General features: G+C 51.2%; 1 protein-coding gene across 1 annotated transcript in view; it reads right to left on the reverse strand.

Annotated features, from left to right (window-relative positions):
• Positions 1–506: 506 nt before the first annotated feature.
• The window catches only part of LOC135828717 (uncharacterized), a 40,519-nt gene continuing 23,497 nt past the window's right edge, over positions 507–17,528 (reverse strand). Inside the window, exons 4-6 of the mRNA XM_065341141.1 lie at positions 2,901–2,960; positions 896–1,156; positions 507–556 (exon numbers count right to left, since the gene is read on the reverse strand). Of these exons, the coding sequence (XP_065197213.1) occupies positions 507–556; positions 896–1,156; positions 2,901–2,960 (371 nt within the window). The remainder of the gene's footprint in view (positions 557–895; positions 1,157–2,900; positions 2,961–17,528) is intronic.

Below are 17,528 nucleotides of genomic sequence, written 5' to 3' on the forward strand. Positions count from 1 at the left end.
TCTCCGACTTTTAGGAGGCTCTCCAAAGCTCTCCAAGCTGGTTGAAACTTGGAGATTCCCGCGGTTTGGGATCAGCGCATGCGGACTACCACTAAAAGCCACGTGTTCATCATGAGTGTACGCATTTCCCTTTCCGCATACGCACACATACAAACAAAATGTCGTCACTCAAGATCGCGGCCCTTTGACGCTTCATTTTGCTTGACATGTGCAAAATATCCCCGAATTCTTCGAGACCCGTTCTTGAGTAATCCAGTTTCTTCGACTTCTCTTTTCTTCTTCTTCTTCTAGAAGCTAGAGAATATAAGAACGCACCCTAAGTTAGCCTGAGTTTTCAGCATCCGGAAAAACTGGACGCCACACAAAGGTATATTATCACAGGGATTGCTACAGATTTTTGACTTGTCCGTTAACTCAAGCACAGCCACTTACACGCTTAGAAGTTATCCATTTCACAAACCCTTTCCACTCTGATGCTGAGCCTGGTCGAAAAATCTGGTGAATGCCTAAAAGTCTGTGTTCACAGTAAAGAGGCTGTTAGCGAGATGATAAAGTTCTAAATTCGAGCAAGAGTACATAACACCCAATAATGTGCAACTCCAGCCATGGGGTCCGGGCGGCAGAACTTCACATCACCTGATGAAACCCGCACACATTTGTACCCTGTGCATGATAGATGCAGGGTCGTACGCAACCCTGCTTTGCGTTCAACTCGCTTGTGGTCACTTTGCACTGCTTGCCAGCGTAACGTTTTGGACCGTGCCAAGTGAAGTGAAGTTCTGTCATCGCAGCACCCTATAGAGGTTGCGCAGGCAGTTGCACACTCTTGGGGGTTATGTACTCTTGATGGGAGTGGCAAGCTCAAGTTTTAGGGTACAGCCTGACGGGGTCTCACCTCTTGGTGGGGTGCCGGTGGAGGTGAGTGAAATTGTGTAGATCTTCGGGACGTATATATCGATGCGCGATCGGAAATACGTGCCCTTGTGTCCGACCTTCATCAGAATGCGGATTGGATCGTGGTGGAGGCGGACCGTAAAGTTTTGCGTTTCAAACCACTCGCCTGCCACCTGGTCGTAGTACTCCACCTCCGCTTCCCAATGCACTACGTTATGCTGCATGAGGAGGCTGGTCCGGTTGGGAGTATGCACCATAACATCTGTAGTAGGCGACAGATAGGGGCGGGAATGGGTGAAAGGATAGGTAGATACAGGATAGGACAAATCGTTAAATCGTTAGAATTAAATGCTCATTACTAGTCTTACAGCACGCGTTTGGTATGGCCGATGCAAAGCTACGGCGGCCAACAATTGCCCAGCCATGATACAGACTGACAGTATACGAGCACACAGTAAGCTTGTATTTATGAGCAGATGTGGGCGCACTTGGCTCACTGCCTCATCAAGCCAAGATGCTTACAGTTCTCCCTTTGGGGATTGCTTTCACTAGAACGATGGATTCAGAGTATTGATAGGGTAAGAAGTGGCGACCAGAAACACCCCAAGGTTGTCAAACAGCTCTGATTGCCAGCACAGGAAGGAGCAAAGAGCAATAACAGCAAGAGCTGGAAGTATAGCAAAACCTGTCAAGGCGACCACTTTGATAAGGCGACCACCTGTCCCAGGAGACCACTACAACCAGGACCAATGGAGGTTATTTCCAGTCCAATGACCCTTGAAAAGAAGACCCCCTCCCCTGTACACGGGGACCACATTTGCAAGGTCCCTTGAGCCGGCACCTTAGACAGGTTTCAATGTAATGCATATGCTCCGAAACAGCCTCATACCGACTTGCAGGGTAACAGAAGGCATCATATAATTATTATGTTGGCCAAGGGAAAACCCCATTGCAGGTACATGCGCGCTGGTGGATTGCTAATTCCGGTCACCCTGCCACGCAAGGACTTATATTTGGGAAAACAAACACACACACACACACATGCACGCATGCACACACATTCACACACACACACACACACACACACGCACACACACACAATACATTATGCCCATTCGGAGATGATTGCAGATCCCGAAGGGACCAACAGTGTTCAAGTCACGAGCCTGGCGAGTCAAGTCCTGGCAACGGCGATAGCGCTTTCCACAAGTGCAAACGAAGTGTAAGGTGACAGGCTCGGTCGGAGGAATGGTGCTGCATGCTGATCTCCACTCTCTGCTATCCTCGGCGAGGTCGTACCAGTCCACTATCTGGCGCTCCTTCATGTCGGACACAACATTGTTCCATCCCCGCTTCCGGGGCACATGACATGGCCGGGTCTTGTCCAGTTCGCCGAAGAGGATACACTTTGGCATACGGGAGTCATCCATTCGAGCAACATGGCCTAACCAGCAGTGTCGACGCATTTACACCACTTTTGGGCCAGATGACTGCTGAGATCTCGGCTTGCTTGGCGAAAGCTTCCCGAGCATTTGGCACATTGCGCTCATCTGTCTTTTCCAATCGCGATCTCTCCATCAAGACGAAGGTGCACGTATATTCGGCCGTTGTCTTGTCGACGCTGCTGTATGGTTGTGAGACCTGGGCAACTAAGGCCGTGGATGTTCGTCGGCTTGCAGCCTTTCATCACCACTGCGTTCGCTTCCTGCTGGATATTCCCAGAGAAACACAATGGCAGGAGCACATCTCCAACACCACTCTCCTTGAACGAGCCAAGATACAGCCGATCGAGAAGTCACTGAAAACGCGTCGACACCCACCCACCCACCCACCCACCCACCCACACACACACACACACAGAGACACACACCTGGCCTGGTGTTAAGCTGCTAAATGCTTGGCCATGCCGCCCCCGAGACAGGGGAGAGTAGTACACACACACACACACATAAAATATTCACACACATGATGTTTAACAAGTAGAATAGTAAAATACGCTGTCTTACATTGGCATGTGGTTCCGTTACCACACATCAGTCCCCCCGTACACCTTGGATTACAGGTGTCTGGACAAGAAAACACCAAGATGGAGTGAAAACATGTGTCTGTGGTGCATACCATATTTCTCTGATCGTAAGTCACACTCGATTGTAAGTCACACTGACTTACGATCGATTGTAAGTCACACTCGATTGTAAGTCACACTCGATCGTAAGTCACACTCGATCGTAAGTCACACTCGATTGTAAGTCGCACTCGATTGTAAGTCACACTCCATTGTAAGTCACAATCGATTGTAAGTCACACTCGATTGTAAGTCACACTCGATTATAAGGTGAGACAATGTTGGCTTGATAGAGTTTTGTTCATCGCTTGTTTGTACTTGCTGTGGCGTGACTCGTTTGTAGACCCATAAATAGTGAGATTATTCGGCCATTTTTGAGGGGTATGGCTTTTCACTGAGCAAAGCTGAGTTCATGGACGGCTTGTGCCTCCGTTATGGTGGGATGCCGCCGAGGTTACCAACTCATTGCTTTTGTGGACGGGACAATGGTATTGACCATTTTTTGTCATGTCCCCTTGGTGGGTTTACCATTATCTGCCATAATGAGCTCCGGGATGTGACAGCCTCTCTCCTTCAAGAGACCTGTCACGATGTCTCCATTGAGCCACTGCTGCAGCCACTCACTGGAGAGAGAATGAGATACAGGTCTGCTATTGTGGAGGAACATGCGCGGCTTGATGTAGCGGTCAGTGGTTTGTGGGGCAGTCGTTTTGAGCGTACTTTACTTGGTATACGGGGTTTCAATCCTCATGCACGCTCAAATCGATCTGCACCACACGCCATGAAAAAGAAAAGCGACGATGTTATGAAGAGAGAGTGAGAGAGGTGGAGCATGCGACGTTCATGCCTGTTGTGTTGTCGGCAAATGGTGACATGGGAAGAGCGGCGACATCACTCTATCGCCGAATCGCGTTATTGAGAGCGGAAAGGAGGAAGGAGCAGTACTCCCACGTAATATCTTTTATCAGAGGCCGTCTCTCATTTGCCCTGTTGCGGTCATACATCATGTGTTTGCAGGGTTCACGGGGTCTTTTCCGTGAGCGATCGGTTCGGCATCCGGAGTCTGCTGAGCTGGTTGTTGCTGAGGCCCAGGTTGCTCGCATGTGAGAATCTATAAATTGCAGCAGATTATTTTTATTATAAATACTGGACATGGATACTGTACTCAGTGACTTTTTACAATTTACAGGCTACGTTTTATTATTAAGAAAGGGTTTGCTCCCCACACCGGAGCTCGCGCTATTCCGCCGACTTTACTTGACACTTGACTGACTCACGACTGCCATCCAGAGCACACGAGAAGTCCATCGAACCTTCGACTCGGCAAACCTGCAAGAAAGCACATCTCCCTGCTCAATACACAGTGTTTCGGGGAATTCACCCCTCATCAGTTGAGCTTGAGTAGGCTGAGGAAGATTGTGCCTGAAGAGCACCACTTATATAGTGCTCTCCAGGCACAAACATCACCAGGGATCCAAACTTACAGAGACGATGATTTGTAAGAAAGGGTTCTTACAAATCATCGCCGAAGTCGCAACCACTACTTCGTACTGTTGTGCCCAGCGCGGGCTTGCGACTAGTTGGTTTGGAGGTGACAGCGTTGCGAATGACCGAGGGTCCTCAACGTCTGGTCTCACCATCCAGGAGCGACACTGACTCACGCTGCTAGCTGGTGTTCACGAGGTGTTTGTCGCGCTGGAAATGGAGCGTCTCTGTAAGTTTGTATCCCTGGTGATGTTTGTGCCTGGAGAGCTCTTCAGGCACAATCTTCCTCAGCCTACTCAAGCTCAACTGATGAGGGGTTAATTCCCCGAAACACTGTGTATTGAGCAGGGAGCGGTGCTTTCTTGCAGGTTTGCCGAGTCGAAGGTTCGATGGACTTCTCGTGTGCTCTGGATGGCAGTCGTGAGTCAGTCAAGTGTCAAGTAAAGTCGGCGAAATAGCGCGAGCTCCGGTGTGGGGAGCAAACCCTTTCTTACAAATCATCGCCGAAGTCGCAACCACTACTTCGTACGTTTTATTATTATTATTATTATTATTATTGTAAAGCTTTCCTTTTGATCTTGTCTCTTATTGTTGTAACCTTTCCACAATAATTGTGTTGCATTGTCCAAAAACATTTTTTTGAGGGGTATGCAAGTTTCAAGGTTCCCTTCAGAAACTTTTTCAAGGACTTTCCACAATCGATTTACACCCCAAAGGGAACATACCTGCAAATTTCGAGCGAAATCGGTTTGGTTGGTTTATATGCTACTTCCCAGTACAACTCAAAACCTGCGCTCAGAACTACTTGAAACTACAGCCACTTTTGCAAACAATGGAGAGGCCCTCTGGAGAGCGCAGATGTGCTGTAGGGGTTGATGGGAGAAAGGTGTGCGATACACAACATTCCTATTTCTTAGTACGGAGGCTTTACTCAACTACAGCAGTTAGCTATAGTGAGATGGTCCAATACCATGATTGAGAAGTAGGATATCAGGAGACACTACAAATGTATGCAAGAATGAACGCTCTCCAATGCAGTATACAATATCCACAGTACCCAGAACCTGGAGTCCCTCACCATTAGCCGCACACAAACGGGGAGCAGCTTGCAAGGGCACATCACCATACGTGGACAAAAATGTTTGCTCATGCAACATAGAAACACAGGAAGCAGAGTCAATTAACACCGTTACACACTTGCCTTGAACATGGAGATCTAGCGTAGGGACTACAGACGATACAGCCTCGATACGTACTCCATCTGATGGCTCCTCGTGAACGACTGGGAGTTGTCCCACACCACCAGTCGTACTCAGTTTCCCGAGCGCCAAGGGTTGTGCGGGCAATCTAGAGCAAAATGGCCAGGTTGTCCACAACCACAACAAATCGGTGGTTCCACCTGACCACCACGACCATACGAATGTTCACGACCACTGCTACTACTATGAGGCTGATCAAATTCGAAACTTGCTCCTGTTCGTGGAGCAACAATTTCCAAACAGCTGAGTCTCTTTTCGAGGTCTGTCAACCTGCGATCAAGTTTCTCGAGCGCTTGAGCTAGTTGATCACGCACTCCGGTGTCATTAAACTGGAGTGCAACTCTGAGGCACTGGCATGTTCGTCAGACGGTATCTTGAACGGAGGAGGTCGAGGGGACCTGGTCGTCTTTCTGCCTTTGGACTTGCCCATCTCGATATCTCAACTATCAAAATAATGGCACAAGCTACAAACATTAAAGGGGAAACTCAGATGTTGAGCCATAAATAAATGTAGAAGAGAAAAGGAAATATGGATACGAGTTAAGAGTAACTCTCCATCACTGTCTCAGTACTCTGTCAGTTTTGTGCCTAGTTATTGCACTTTCTGACTGTATATAGTATCATGTTACAGTGATGGAGAGTTACTCTTAAAGGGGAAGTTAAGGCAAAAAATAAAATTTCACCAGTTGTAGTCTTCGGGGTGCTGAGTCGAATGGTCGTGGTCCGAGGAAGCTGAGACGCTCCCTTCCTACTTGAATCCCAATCGAACTCGCGCACTTCCACCGAAACTGGGTGACTGCGCCCTACTAGATGGGGATTTGTATGCAAAATGTCACTAAAAGCGCCATTTCGTTCTTATAAAAGCACGGGTGACCGCGATTGGCCCATAGGTTGTAGTCTTATGGACGCTGAGTCGACTGGTTTTGGTCCGAAAAGGCTGCGATGCAGCGTTCCTCCTTTATTCCCAATCGAACATGGTTGAACAAGCGGTCACGTGCTCCTGCGTACGCCAGTCACCTGGTCACCGTGCCTGCAGGGTACAACTTACTAGCCTGTTTGACCTTTTTTGGGTGCAGTCCTGTCACTTGAGTTGAACATTGGTGTGAAAGTTGTCGCCTGCTGGCGTGGTGACCAGGTGATTTGGGCACCCAGGAGCACGTGACCGCTTCTTCAACCATGTTCGATTGGGAATAAAGGAGGAACGCTGCATCGCAGCCTTTTCGGACCAAAACCAGTCGACTCAGCGTCCAAAAGACTACTTTCCACCAAGGTTCAACTTAAGTGACAGGACTGCACCCAAAAAAAGGTCAAAACAGGCTGTAAGTTGTACCCTGCAGGCACAGTGACCAGGTGACTGGTGTACCCAGGAGCACGTGACCGCTTGTTCAACCATGTTCGATTGGGAATTAGGGGCGAACGCTGCATCGCAGCCTTTTCGGACCAAAACCAGTCGACTCAGCGTCCAAAAGACTACAACATATGGGCCAATCGCGGTCATCCGTGCTTTTATAAGAACGAAATGGCGCTTTTAGGGACATTTTGCATACAAACCCCCATCTAGTAGGGCGCAGTCACCCAGTTTCGGTGGAAGTGCGCGAGTTTGATTGGGATTCAAGTAGGAAGGGAGCGTCTCAGCTTCCTCGGACCACGACCATTCGACTCAGCACCCCGAAGACTACAACTGGTGAAATTTAAATTTTTGCCTTAACTTCTCCTTTAACTCGTATCCATATTTCCTTTTCTCTTCTACATTAAAGGGGAAGTTAACTCCTGGGTACACCAGTCACCTGGTCACTGTGCCTGCAGGGTACAACTTACAGCCTGTTTTGACCTTTTTTTGGGTGCAGTCCTGTCACTTAAGTTGAACCTTGGTGGAAAGTTGTCACCTGCTGGTGTGGTGACCAGGTGATTTGGGCACCCAGGAGCACGTGACCGCTTGTTCAACCATGTTCGATTGGGAATAAAGGAGGAACGCTGCATCGCAGCCTTTTCGGACCAAAACCAGTCGACTCAGCGTCCAAAAGACTACAACATATGGGCCAATCACGGTCATCCGTGCTTTTATAAGAACGAACTGGCGCTTTTAGTGACATTTTGCATACAAATCCCCATCTAGTAGGGCGCAGTCACCCAGTTTCGGTGGAAGTGCACGAGTTCGATTGGGATTCAAGTAGGAAGGGAGCGTCTCAGCTTTCTCGGACCAAGACCATTCGACTCAGCACCCCGAAGACTACAACTGGTGAAATTTTGATTTTTGCCTCAACTTCCCCTTTAATTTTGTAGTTCAAAAAAACTTTTGAAAAATGTTACAAAAAATTGACCTACACAAAACATTCTGGTTACGTCACACGGACGTACACGTGCTCAGGACATGACGTCAACAGTGTACTTGCTAAGTATGCACGCACACTCACGTGCGCAAAATATTTTCGTGAAAATGTAGCCCTTTCTACACCAAACAAAACTGTTACTCATGCACAGCGAACGATCAGTCAAGAAGTAAAGAATAGAAAACGAGACAAAGGATAGAATGATCAATACTTGTAAATTAGAACTTAGTCTGTGGGCTGGTCTCCCGAGTAGCTGGAACTGGTCTCAGACTCTCTGGAACTTGTCGACTCTGCAACTTGTCTCTCCTGCGGAGGCGTCTTTCCAGCCGAGGACAAAACCGACGACTATTTTTCCGCTGCCACCATTGTAACCGTATACTCTCAGCACTCAAAGCACATACTTGTAGTTACGTAAGTAGTTATCATTCGTTCATTGTCTCACAAGGAGAAGAAGAAGACCAGGCAGTGCGAATAAGCTCCTCTCAGCTTGTTTGTGAGTCTGCAACTGTAACCAAGAGTACATGTACTCTTGCTGTAACCCATAGAGTCTGTGACTTGTACTGTGGACTATGGCCACCAATGAGCATGTCGACCTGGCCCTTCTGACGTTTGACTGCCTCCAAAATCTGGCCACCCGGAACGGCATCTCGAAATCTGATTCTCTCTCGCGGCCAGACCTGGTAGGAGCACTCCGGAAGGAGGGGATTGGGTCCCACCCCATCCTGGAAGGTATGACTGGTATAGGAGATATAACGACTGCCTTAGCCTCATTGTCCACCACAATAATGGATTTAAACAAGGAGATGATGGCGACAAGGGGGGGTAGAGACGATGAAATTTCGTCCTTGAAACTTGAGATTCAACAACTCAGGCGGGAAATTGCTGACCTAAGAGACAATAGCGTACACACCGCAGTACACACACAGCATGCCATGCAACGCGTACACGGGAGCCACACGACCTCTGGCAGCACAGCACAGTACAGCGACGTACTAGCAGGAACATCCCAACAACCTGCACGTGCACCCGCTGGACCCTCCAGCTCAAGCCCGCCGGTACACACCCTGTACGGTACACACGCACATGCTGGCAGTGCCAGCCAGCCCAGTGCACACACTGTACAGCAACCTAGCACTGTCGACTCCGTCTCACACCGTACGCACACCCTTCAACCCGAATGGCAGGACGTCCAAGCAAGGCGTTTGCGCAGGGCTCAGCGTTCAAGCACACCCGTAGAAGTGTAGCAGTGCGCTACGTAATTCTATACAAAAGTCTGGATTCGTGAATTTAGAACTAACTTCGAACGATTGAATCTGGTGTCATAATTAATGTTACTTTAGATTACAGAGAGGACAGAAACATTACTGTTCGGCTCACAACCAGAGAGAGAGGGAGATAATGGAAGCAAGGCAAAAGGCAAGGAGCGGCGACTTCTGCTCGCCTGCTGAATACGGTGTACGGTACAACTATACCAAAAGGGAAGGCCAGCGGCGCACTGGAATCTAGTTGTACACAGCTGTAGTACGCATGCAAATAAGGATAATACGGTGCGGAAGTGAACGGCGCATGCTGATACGGTAAAGCGGTCGTAATACATATAAGTGTGACCGCGAGACCGGAGAATTTCATGAAGCCAATAATATGAGAATTTCATTGAAACCGAAGTAAATCAGGTCATGTGACCGAGAATCCGCTACATTACTCCCCTGCCAGTGTACAAGCCGGAGGCAGGAAACGATAACTTTGGAAAGGAGAGAAACGGCAACCGCAACGTAGAAGAAGAAGAAGCGTATAAAGGAAGAAAAAAAATGAAAACCGCACGGCAACCAGAAAAAGGTCCGACATAAAGCCCACGGCGACAAAGAACGGAGGAGCCCAGCCGATCAGGTAGCAAAGCGAACAGCACGTGCAGGGGGTGGGGCAGCAGCAGCAACCGGCGGGACAATCAGAGAAAGAGCAGAAGCAGCAGCAGCTGTAACAGGCAGAGCATATGCGGGCTTCAAGCGGTCAATGCTTACCTGGTCGGACTTGCCCTTGACGTCGACCGTGAAATGCTTGTCAGCACGCTTGAGGACACGGAACGGACCAGTGTACGGTGGTTGGAGCGGCTTGCGGACACTGTCGGTACGGATGTACACAAAGTCGCACGTTGACAGATCCTTCGGCACGTATACTGGGCGGTTGGACTGGCGAGGGCCAACGGCTGAGGGCCGGATGTTTTGCAATACATCCCGGAGGAACTGAACGTAAACGGGCACCGACGGCATAGATGGCGGTGGCTGGAAGAACTCAGATGGCAAGCGGAGAGTGGTGCCATAGACCAGCTCCGCGGAACTGCACTGGAACTCCTCGCGCAGGCTAGCGCGAATGCCCAGCAACACCAGGGGCATCATTGCATTCCAGGCACCAGGATGAGGGTGGCACTTCAGAGCAGCCTTTAGGTGGCGGTGGAAACGCTCGACGAGGCCATTGCATTGTGGACGGTAGGAAGTTGTCCGAGTCCGGCAGGTGCCGAGCAGGGCCAACAAGTGGCGGAAAAGCGCGGACTCAAACTGGGCGCCACGATCTGTGGTGACGACAGATGGGACGCCGAAGCGGGCAATCCACCCAGCGATGAAAGCGGTGGCAACTGTTTCCGCGGCGGCGTCCTTGATCGGAATGGCCTCTGGCCAGCGGGTAAAGCGATCCACGCAGGTCAGCAGATAGGTGCAACCACCGGAGGGAGGCAAAGGGCCGACCAAATCAATGTGGATGTGGTCAAAGCGCTCATCGGGTGGCAGAAACTGGCCAAGCGGAGCCTGGGTGTGGCGGGTCACTTTGCTCAGCTGACAGGAGGGGCAGCAGCGGGTCCATTCCCGGACGTCCTTTTGCATGCCGGGCCAGACGTAGCGTGCCGAAACCATACGCTGAGTGGCACGAATACCCGGATGTGCAAGGGAGTGCAGGCTGTTGAAGACGGTCTTGCGAAAGGACAACGGTACAAACGGGCGGGCAGTGCCGGTCGACATGTCGCACACCACAGGCTGGGTAGCGGAACCGTACGGGATTGGCTGAAGCTTCAGAGACGACTGCGTGTCTTGCTGAGCGGAGAGTAGCTCGGGATCAGACTGCTGGGCGGCTGCCAGAGCTTGAAAGTCGACAGCGGCCGGCGGCGCGGTTACTGCATCAACAGTGGCGCGAGACAGAGCGTCAGCAACAACATTGTCAGCCCCACGCAGGAAGCGGAGATCCGTCGTGAATTCAGCCACGTAGGACAGGTGCCGGAGCTCACGAGGTGAGTGGCTAGTACCAGCAGCTTGCATGGCGAACACTAATGGGCGATGGTCCGTGAGAATGTGGAAGCAGCGGCCTTCCAGGTGATGCCGGAAATGCTTTACTGCCAGGTACGCAGCTAGCAATTCTCGACCGAACGTGCTGTAGCGACTCTGAGCTGGTTGCATTCGTTTGGAAAAGAAAGCGAGCGGCTGCCATGCCCCATCAACAAGCTGTTGAAGGGCCCCGCCAACTCCGACATCTGATGCATCCACAACGAGCTGGAGGGGTGCATCCGGGATGGGGTGGATGAGCAGCGTTGCTGCAGCAAGCGCGTCCTTGGCAGCATGGAATGCCGTGACAGCGGCAGTGCCAAGTTTCAGGGGACAGTTCTTCGGACGCTGAGGTCCACCAAGCAGATCCGTCAGTGGTTGGAGGATGTCGGATGCCTGGGGAATAAAGCGCCGGTAAAAGTTGACCATGCCCAGAAACTCGCGAAGCTGGCGGCGAGATGTTGGAAGGGAGTACTGAGCCACGCCGTCGACTCTTGCCGGTAGCGGGCTGATGCCCTGGGCGTTAACCAGATGGCCCAGAAACGTCAGGGACGGCTGGCCGAAAACGCACTTAGCGGGGTTGATCACCAAACCATGCTGCTGCAGTCGCTCAAACACCAGGCGCAGATGTTGCAGGTGCGTAGCGTGGTCGGAGCTGGCGATTAGGAGGTCATCGAGGTAGACGTAGCAGAAATCCAGGCCATGCAATACTGAATCGATAAACCGCTGGAATGACTGTGCCGCGTTCCGGAGGCCGAAGGGCATCCTGATGAACTCAAATAACCCGAACGGAGTCGTGATGGCAGTCTTGGGAATGTCGGCCGGGGTTACTGGTATCTGGTGATACGCTCTGACCAGATCCAGTTTCGAAAACACTGTAGCACCATGGAGACTGCTGGTGAAATCCTGAATATGAGGAATCGGATACCGATCCGGTTCGGTGACTTTATTCAGGAGTCGGTAGTCTCCACATGGCCTCCAGTCTCCATTGGGTTTAGGAACCATGTGGAGAGGGCTGGACCAGGGCGAGGAGGATGGCCGAATGATGCCCAGGGACAGCATATGCTGGAACTCAGCTCTGGCCGTTGCCAGGCGGTCTGGAGCCAGCCGACGAGTGCGGGCATGCAGTGCCGGGCCGGTAGTCACAATATGGTGCTCCACCGAGTGCTTGACCGGCAGGTCATAACAGCATGGTTTGGTGAGGCTTGGGAACTCGGCAAGCAGGCCGGTGAATGCTGGTGCTGTGGCCACCGGGGCGGAAACCAAGGAGCAGCTGAGCGATGTGGTTTCGGCAGGAATGCAATTGACCTGGAGGTCAGTGGAGTTGTCACGGATGGTGCGTCCATGAAGGTCGACTTGGAGACTGAACCGATGGAGGAAATCAGCCCCCAGGATCGGCTCCTTCACGTCAGCAACGACAAATATCCAAGGGAATGTTCGTCTAAGACCAAGGTCAAGGGTCAAACACCTCTGCCCGAAAGCCGGAATAGCAGAGCCATTAGCAGCACGGAGCTGACACTGACCAGTCGGATCGACGTGGCGGCGGTGTTCAGAAGTGGCTGGCAGCAGGCTGACGTCAGCACCGGTATCCACTAGGAAACGGGTTCCGCTGGTGACGTCACGGACATAGAGGCGGCGGGAGGTAGGTGGGCCAGACACAGGAGCCGCTACTGGCTGGCCGGGGCATTTCCCGACGACCAGGAGCACGGGGCTTCACACCGCCGGGCTTGCACACCAAACTTGCGGTGAAAATGGCATAACCCACTGCTATGCGGTGAGACCGAGCGACTGCGGGGTTGGCCGCGGAAGCGAGGGCGGCCGTGCTGCTGTTTCAGCTCGGTTACAGTAGTCGTCAGGGCGGCAACTTGGTCCCGGAGAGCTGCAATGGCAGCCATTGTCTCTGACTCGCCAGTGTTGCGAACTGCATGTACTGCCGCACTGGGACCAGCTGCCTCCACTATTCTGTCGGCCATTTCTGCCAGATCCTGCAGCGGCAGTGATGCAGGGCAGGATGCTACTATTGACTTGGCCGATCGGGGCAACCGGCTGACAAACAACTCTCGCAAAAGTTTTTCGGGCATGGCGTTCTCACCTACTAACTGCTGTAGCTTGCGTAATAGCTGGGTGGGCTTCTTGTCGCCCAGCTCTTCGTCCGAAATCAGCAGGCGCAAACGCTGCTGTTCTGACATCTGCGTGCGGTGAATGAGACGCTCGCGGAGAGCGTCGTACGGCTGTTGAGCAGGAGGATCCAGGATGATGTCACGCACCTCTGCCGCATACTCTGGTGTCAGTGATCCCACCACGTACTGATATTTGGTCACCTGGCTGGTGATGCGACGGGTGGAAAACAGGGATTCAACCTGTGCGAACCAAACCTGGGGGTCAGCAGCCCAGTAAGGTGGTAGCTTGACGTTCAAGCTGACCGCGGCCACCTCACTGTCGCGGGGTGTACCGCCTGCTGCGGAAGTTCCAGCGCCGGTGATTCTGGACAGCAGTTGGCCACGACCTACGCTGCGCATAGGTGTGCTAGCTCCGGAGTTTGAGGTATTCATACTGTACTAGTGCTCGTAAAATACTAAAATTCAATGCTGCGTGCAGACCACTGAGCGATCGCCAGTGATCGAACACTAGACGGGGTCACCAATTGTAGCAGTGCGCTACGTAATTCTATACAAAAGTCTGGATTCGTGAATTTAGAACTAACTTCGAACGATTGAATCTGGTGTCATAATTAATGTTACTTTAGATTACAGAGAGGACAGAAACATTACTGTTCGGCTCACAACCAGAGAGAGAGGGAGATAATGGAAGCAAGGCAAAAGGCAAGGAGCGGCGACTTCTGCTCGCCTGCTGAATACGGTGTACGGTACAACTATACCAAAAGGGAAGGCCAGCGGCGCACTGGAATCTAGTTGTACACAGCTGTAGTACGCATGCAAATAAGGATAATACGGTGCGGAAGTGAACGGCGCATGCTGATACGGTAAAGCGGTCGTAATACATATAAGTGTGACCGCGAGACCGGAGAATTTCATGAAGCCAATAATATGAGAATTTCATTGAAACCGAAGTAAATCAGGTCATGTGACCGAGAATCCGCTACAGAAGGCAATACTAATATGCAGACATCCCTGATCACCAAGCGCGAGGAGAAGTCCCGCTACACAAACGAAACACCCCCCGCCGGTGGCCATGTTGCTGAGTTGACGGCAGCGCCCCGGGCAAAGCGTAAGGTCTTTTACATTGGGAACGTGCAACCTCACTGCTCCGCATCATCTATTGCTAAATGGTGCTCCGATCATGGGGTCGACATAGTGCAATGCGTCGTCTATGCATCAGCCTACTTCAGGACTGCATATGCACGCGTGACTGTGGAGGCAGCCGACGAGGAGAAAGTAGCCAATAAGGCATTCTGGCCTGACATGCTTTCCCACACCATCCGACCCTGGCGCTTCAAACGTGACAGCTTTGGCACCAGCACAAACGATGTCGCAACAGCTAGCGAATGATGGCCAATTCCCACCTAAATCCACTGGCTCGGCCCTACTACCCGCGCTGCCAGGAAATGCTAAACTTGTTCTCCATTAACTGCCGCTCCGTTGTCAACAAATCCGCAGAATTGTCGGCTATTGCCGAGATCCACAGACCTGACATTATCTGCCTCAGTGAAACCTGGTTAGCTCCAAGTGTCGCTCTTAGTATCTCTGGATACACCACCTTTCGGCGTGATCGACCTCCTAACGAAAACAAGTCTGGTACCGCCTCCAGGGGATATGGTGGAGTCGCTATTCTCGTTCGTGATCATCGTTTCAGTTGTATCCAACTTCGCAACGACCTCAGTCGCCCTACCTGTGAAACAGTGTGGGTGGAGCTTAAACCTTGTTCCGGCTCCCCAAAGCCTATTATTGTCTGTAGTGCCTATCGCCCACCCTCTGCCAAAAGCACAGAGATAAATCACTTCTGTAACATGCTCACCGATGCCCTGGTCACTATCCCCATGTCCTCGTACCACGTCATACTGACTGGAGACTTCAACTGTAAGCACCAGCACTGGTGCCCAACTGACTCAACGTCCCCCGCGGGAGCTGCGCTCTACCGCCACCTCACCTGCTTCGGACTAGAGCAGCTTGTGAATACCCCAACGCACACAACACCTGCAGGGACCCAGTCGTGCTTAGACCTTCTCTTCGTCAACAACCCCCAGCTTGCAACGGATATTAACACGACTTGCGCTCTTGGATCCTCGGATCATCTGACCGTGTCATGTCGGTTCGAGCTCTCACCATCGCCTGGCCAACATCTGCAGCAAGCACCACGCAAACATTTCCCTTACCGCTATCGTCATGTCCCCTCTCACTGCTGGGACTCTCTTAATTCCGATCTCTCTCATTGTGACTGGTCATTTCTACGCCCAGGCAATTCCCCAACTGTTGACGACGCAGTCGATCGATTTTCAATCGTCCTGGAACAAACCTTCCAGCACCACCTCGCTGATTTTTCCACCCATTCTTGTCGGTCAAACACACGCACATCGTCTGTGACATCCAATCCACCCTGGGTGTCGACTGTCCTCGTATCTGCGGTGAAACGTAAACGAGACCTCTTCAGTGTCAGCCGAAAATTTCCAACACCTGTCAATATGGAGGCCTACCGAGTTCAACGCAACTTTGTCAAATACCTATCCCGTAAAACCTACCGCTCTTACATCAGCTCCCTCTCTGCAACAATCTCATCACCCAATCGTCCTTCTCTCTATCAGTTCATTCGCACCCAGCGTCCCAGTGTCTCTCGCGCCCCAATCCAGTGCTTGATTGATCCTGATGGCAACCGTCAGTCTGACGCAAAGTCCATTGCGGACACTCTGAACAAACAGTTTGTCTCTCCCGGCCTTCCCGACGATCCGAACTGGGTTATCCCGCCCCTGCACCCAGCTCCAGAGCTGCGCGCTCCACTTCTGGAGGTCTTTACAACAACTGGTGTGGTCCGCAAACAACTGAAACGTCTTAAGAGCTGCAAGTCTCCTGGAAAAGACGGTATTCCAAATGAAGTCCTTAAATTGCTGGTGCCTTCCTTGTCGTATCCCCTGTGCTTGCTCTTCAACTTGTCATATCGTGCAGGAGTCTTCCCATCTGCGTGGAAATCTGCTATTGTTGTCCCGATATTTAAGAAAGGACAACGCTCCCAAGCTGTTAATTACAGGCCCATCTCCCTCCTACCAACTATATCCAAGGTCTGTGAACGCATCTTCTATGAATCTCTCTACCACCATGTCACCCCTGCCCTCTCCTCTGCACAATCCGGCTTCTGTCGTGGCGACTCAACTACTTTGCAATTGACACGCTTAATCCAGGATATTTACGGACATCGTAACCTGAAGAAGCATGTAGGTCTTGTCTTTTTTGATCTGTCAAAAGCGTTTGATACAGTCTGGCATCGAGGCCTACTTGCAAAGCTTGAGTACATTTTTCTAGTACGTGGTACAGCTCTGCAGTGGCTGTCATCATATTTGTCGTCCCGTCATCAAACTGTCCGTGTCTCTGCTTCCTTGTCCGATCCTTTACCTGTAGTGTCTGGTGTTCCACAGGGGTCCATACTGGGTCCACTCCTTTTCCTAACTTATGTGAACGATCTGCCCTCTCTAGTTCCAGACGTCAGCCTTTTTGCTGATGATACTGCACTGTTGTGCTCTGACAGCTCGCCGTCCAACCTCGTTACCTCCATGCAGACCGGCATTAACTCCACCATAGCATGGATGGAAGCTTGGAAGCTGAGGCCCAACATCGCGAAGACCGAAGCAATGTTCATCAGCCCATCGCCGCCTACTCAGCCGTTGCACTTTCCAGGAGCCAATGCTAATGTTAAAATTGTTCATGAACACAAACACCTTGGTGTTATATTCGACAGCCATATGTCCTGGTCCCCACAGGTCCAGTCAGTATGCAAGCGAGCTAGCTCCTCCCTTGGCATGTTGCAACCTCACTGCCACCATTTAAATGACCATTGCCGAAAATTGTTCTTTACGTCGTATGTTCTACCTATATTTGATTACTGTGACGCAGCGTGGTGCGGTCTGTCTCAGGCCCTTGTTCAAACTCTGGAAATACACCAGCGTCTGCTTTTAAAAATCCTGTTTCGCAAAAATCAAACATTCTCCTCCCAACGTCTCTACAGTTTAGCTTCAGTATCTCCC

Source organism: Sycon ciliatum, chromosome 12, assembly GCF_964019385.1.
Source record: "Sycon ciliatum chromosome 12, ocSycCili1.1, whole genome shotgun sequence".
NCBI lineage: Eukaryota > Metazoa > Porifera > Calcarea > Leucosolenida > Sycettidae > Sycon > Sycon ciliatum.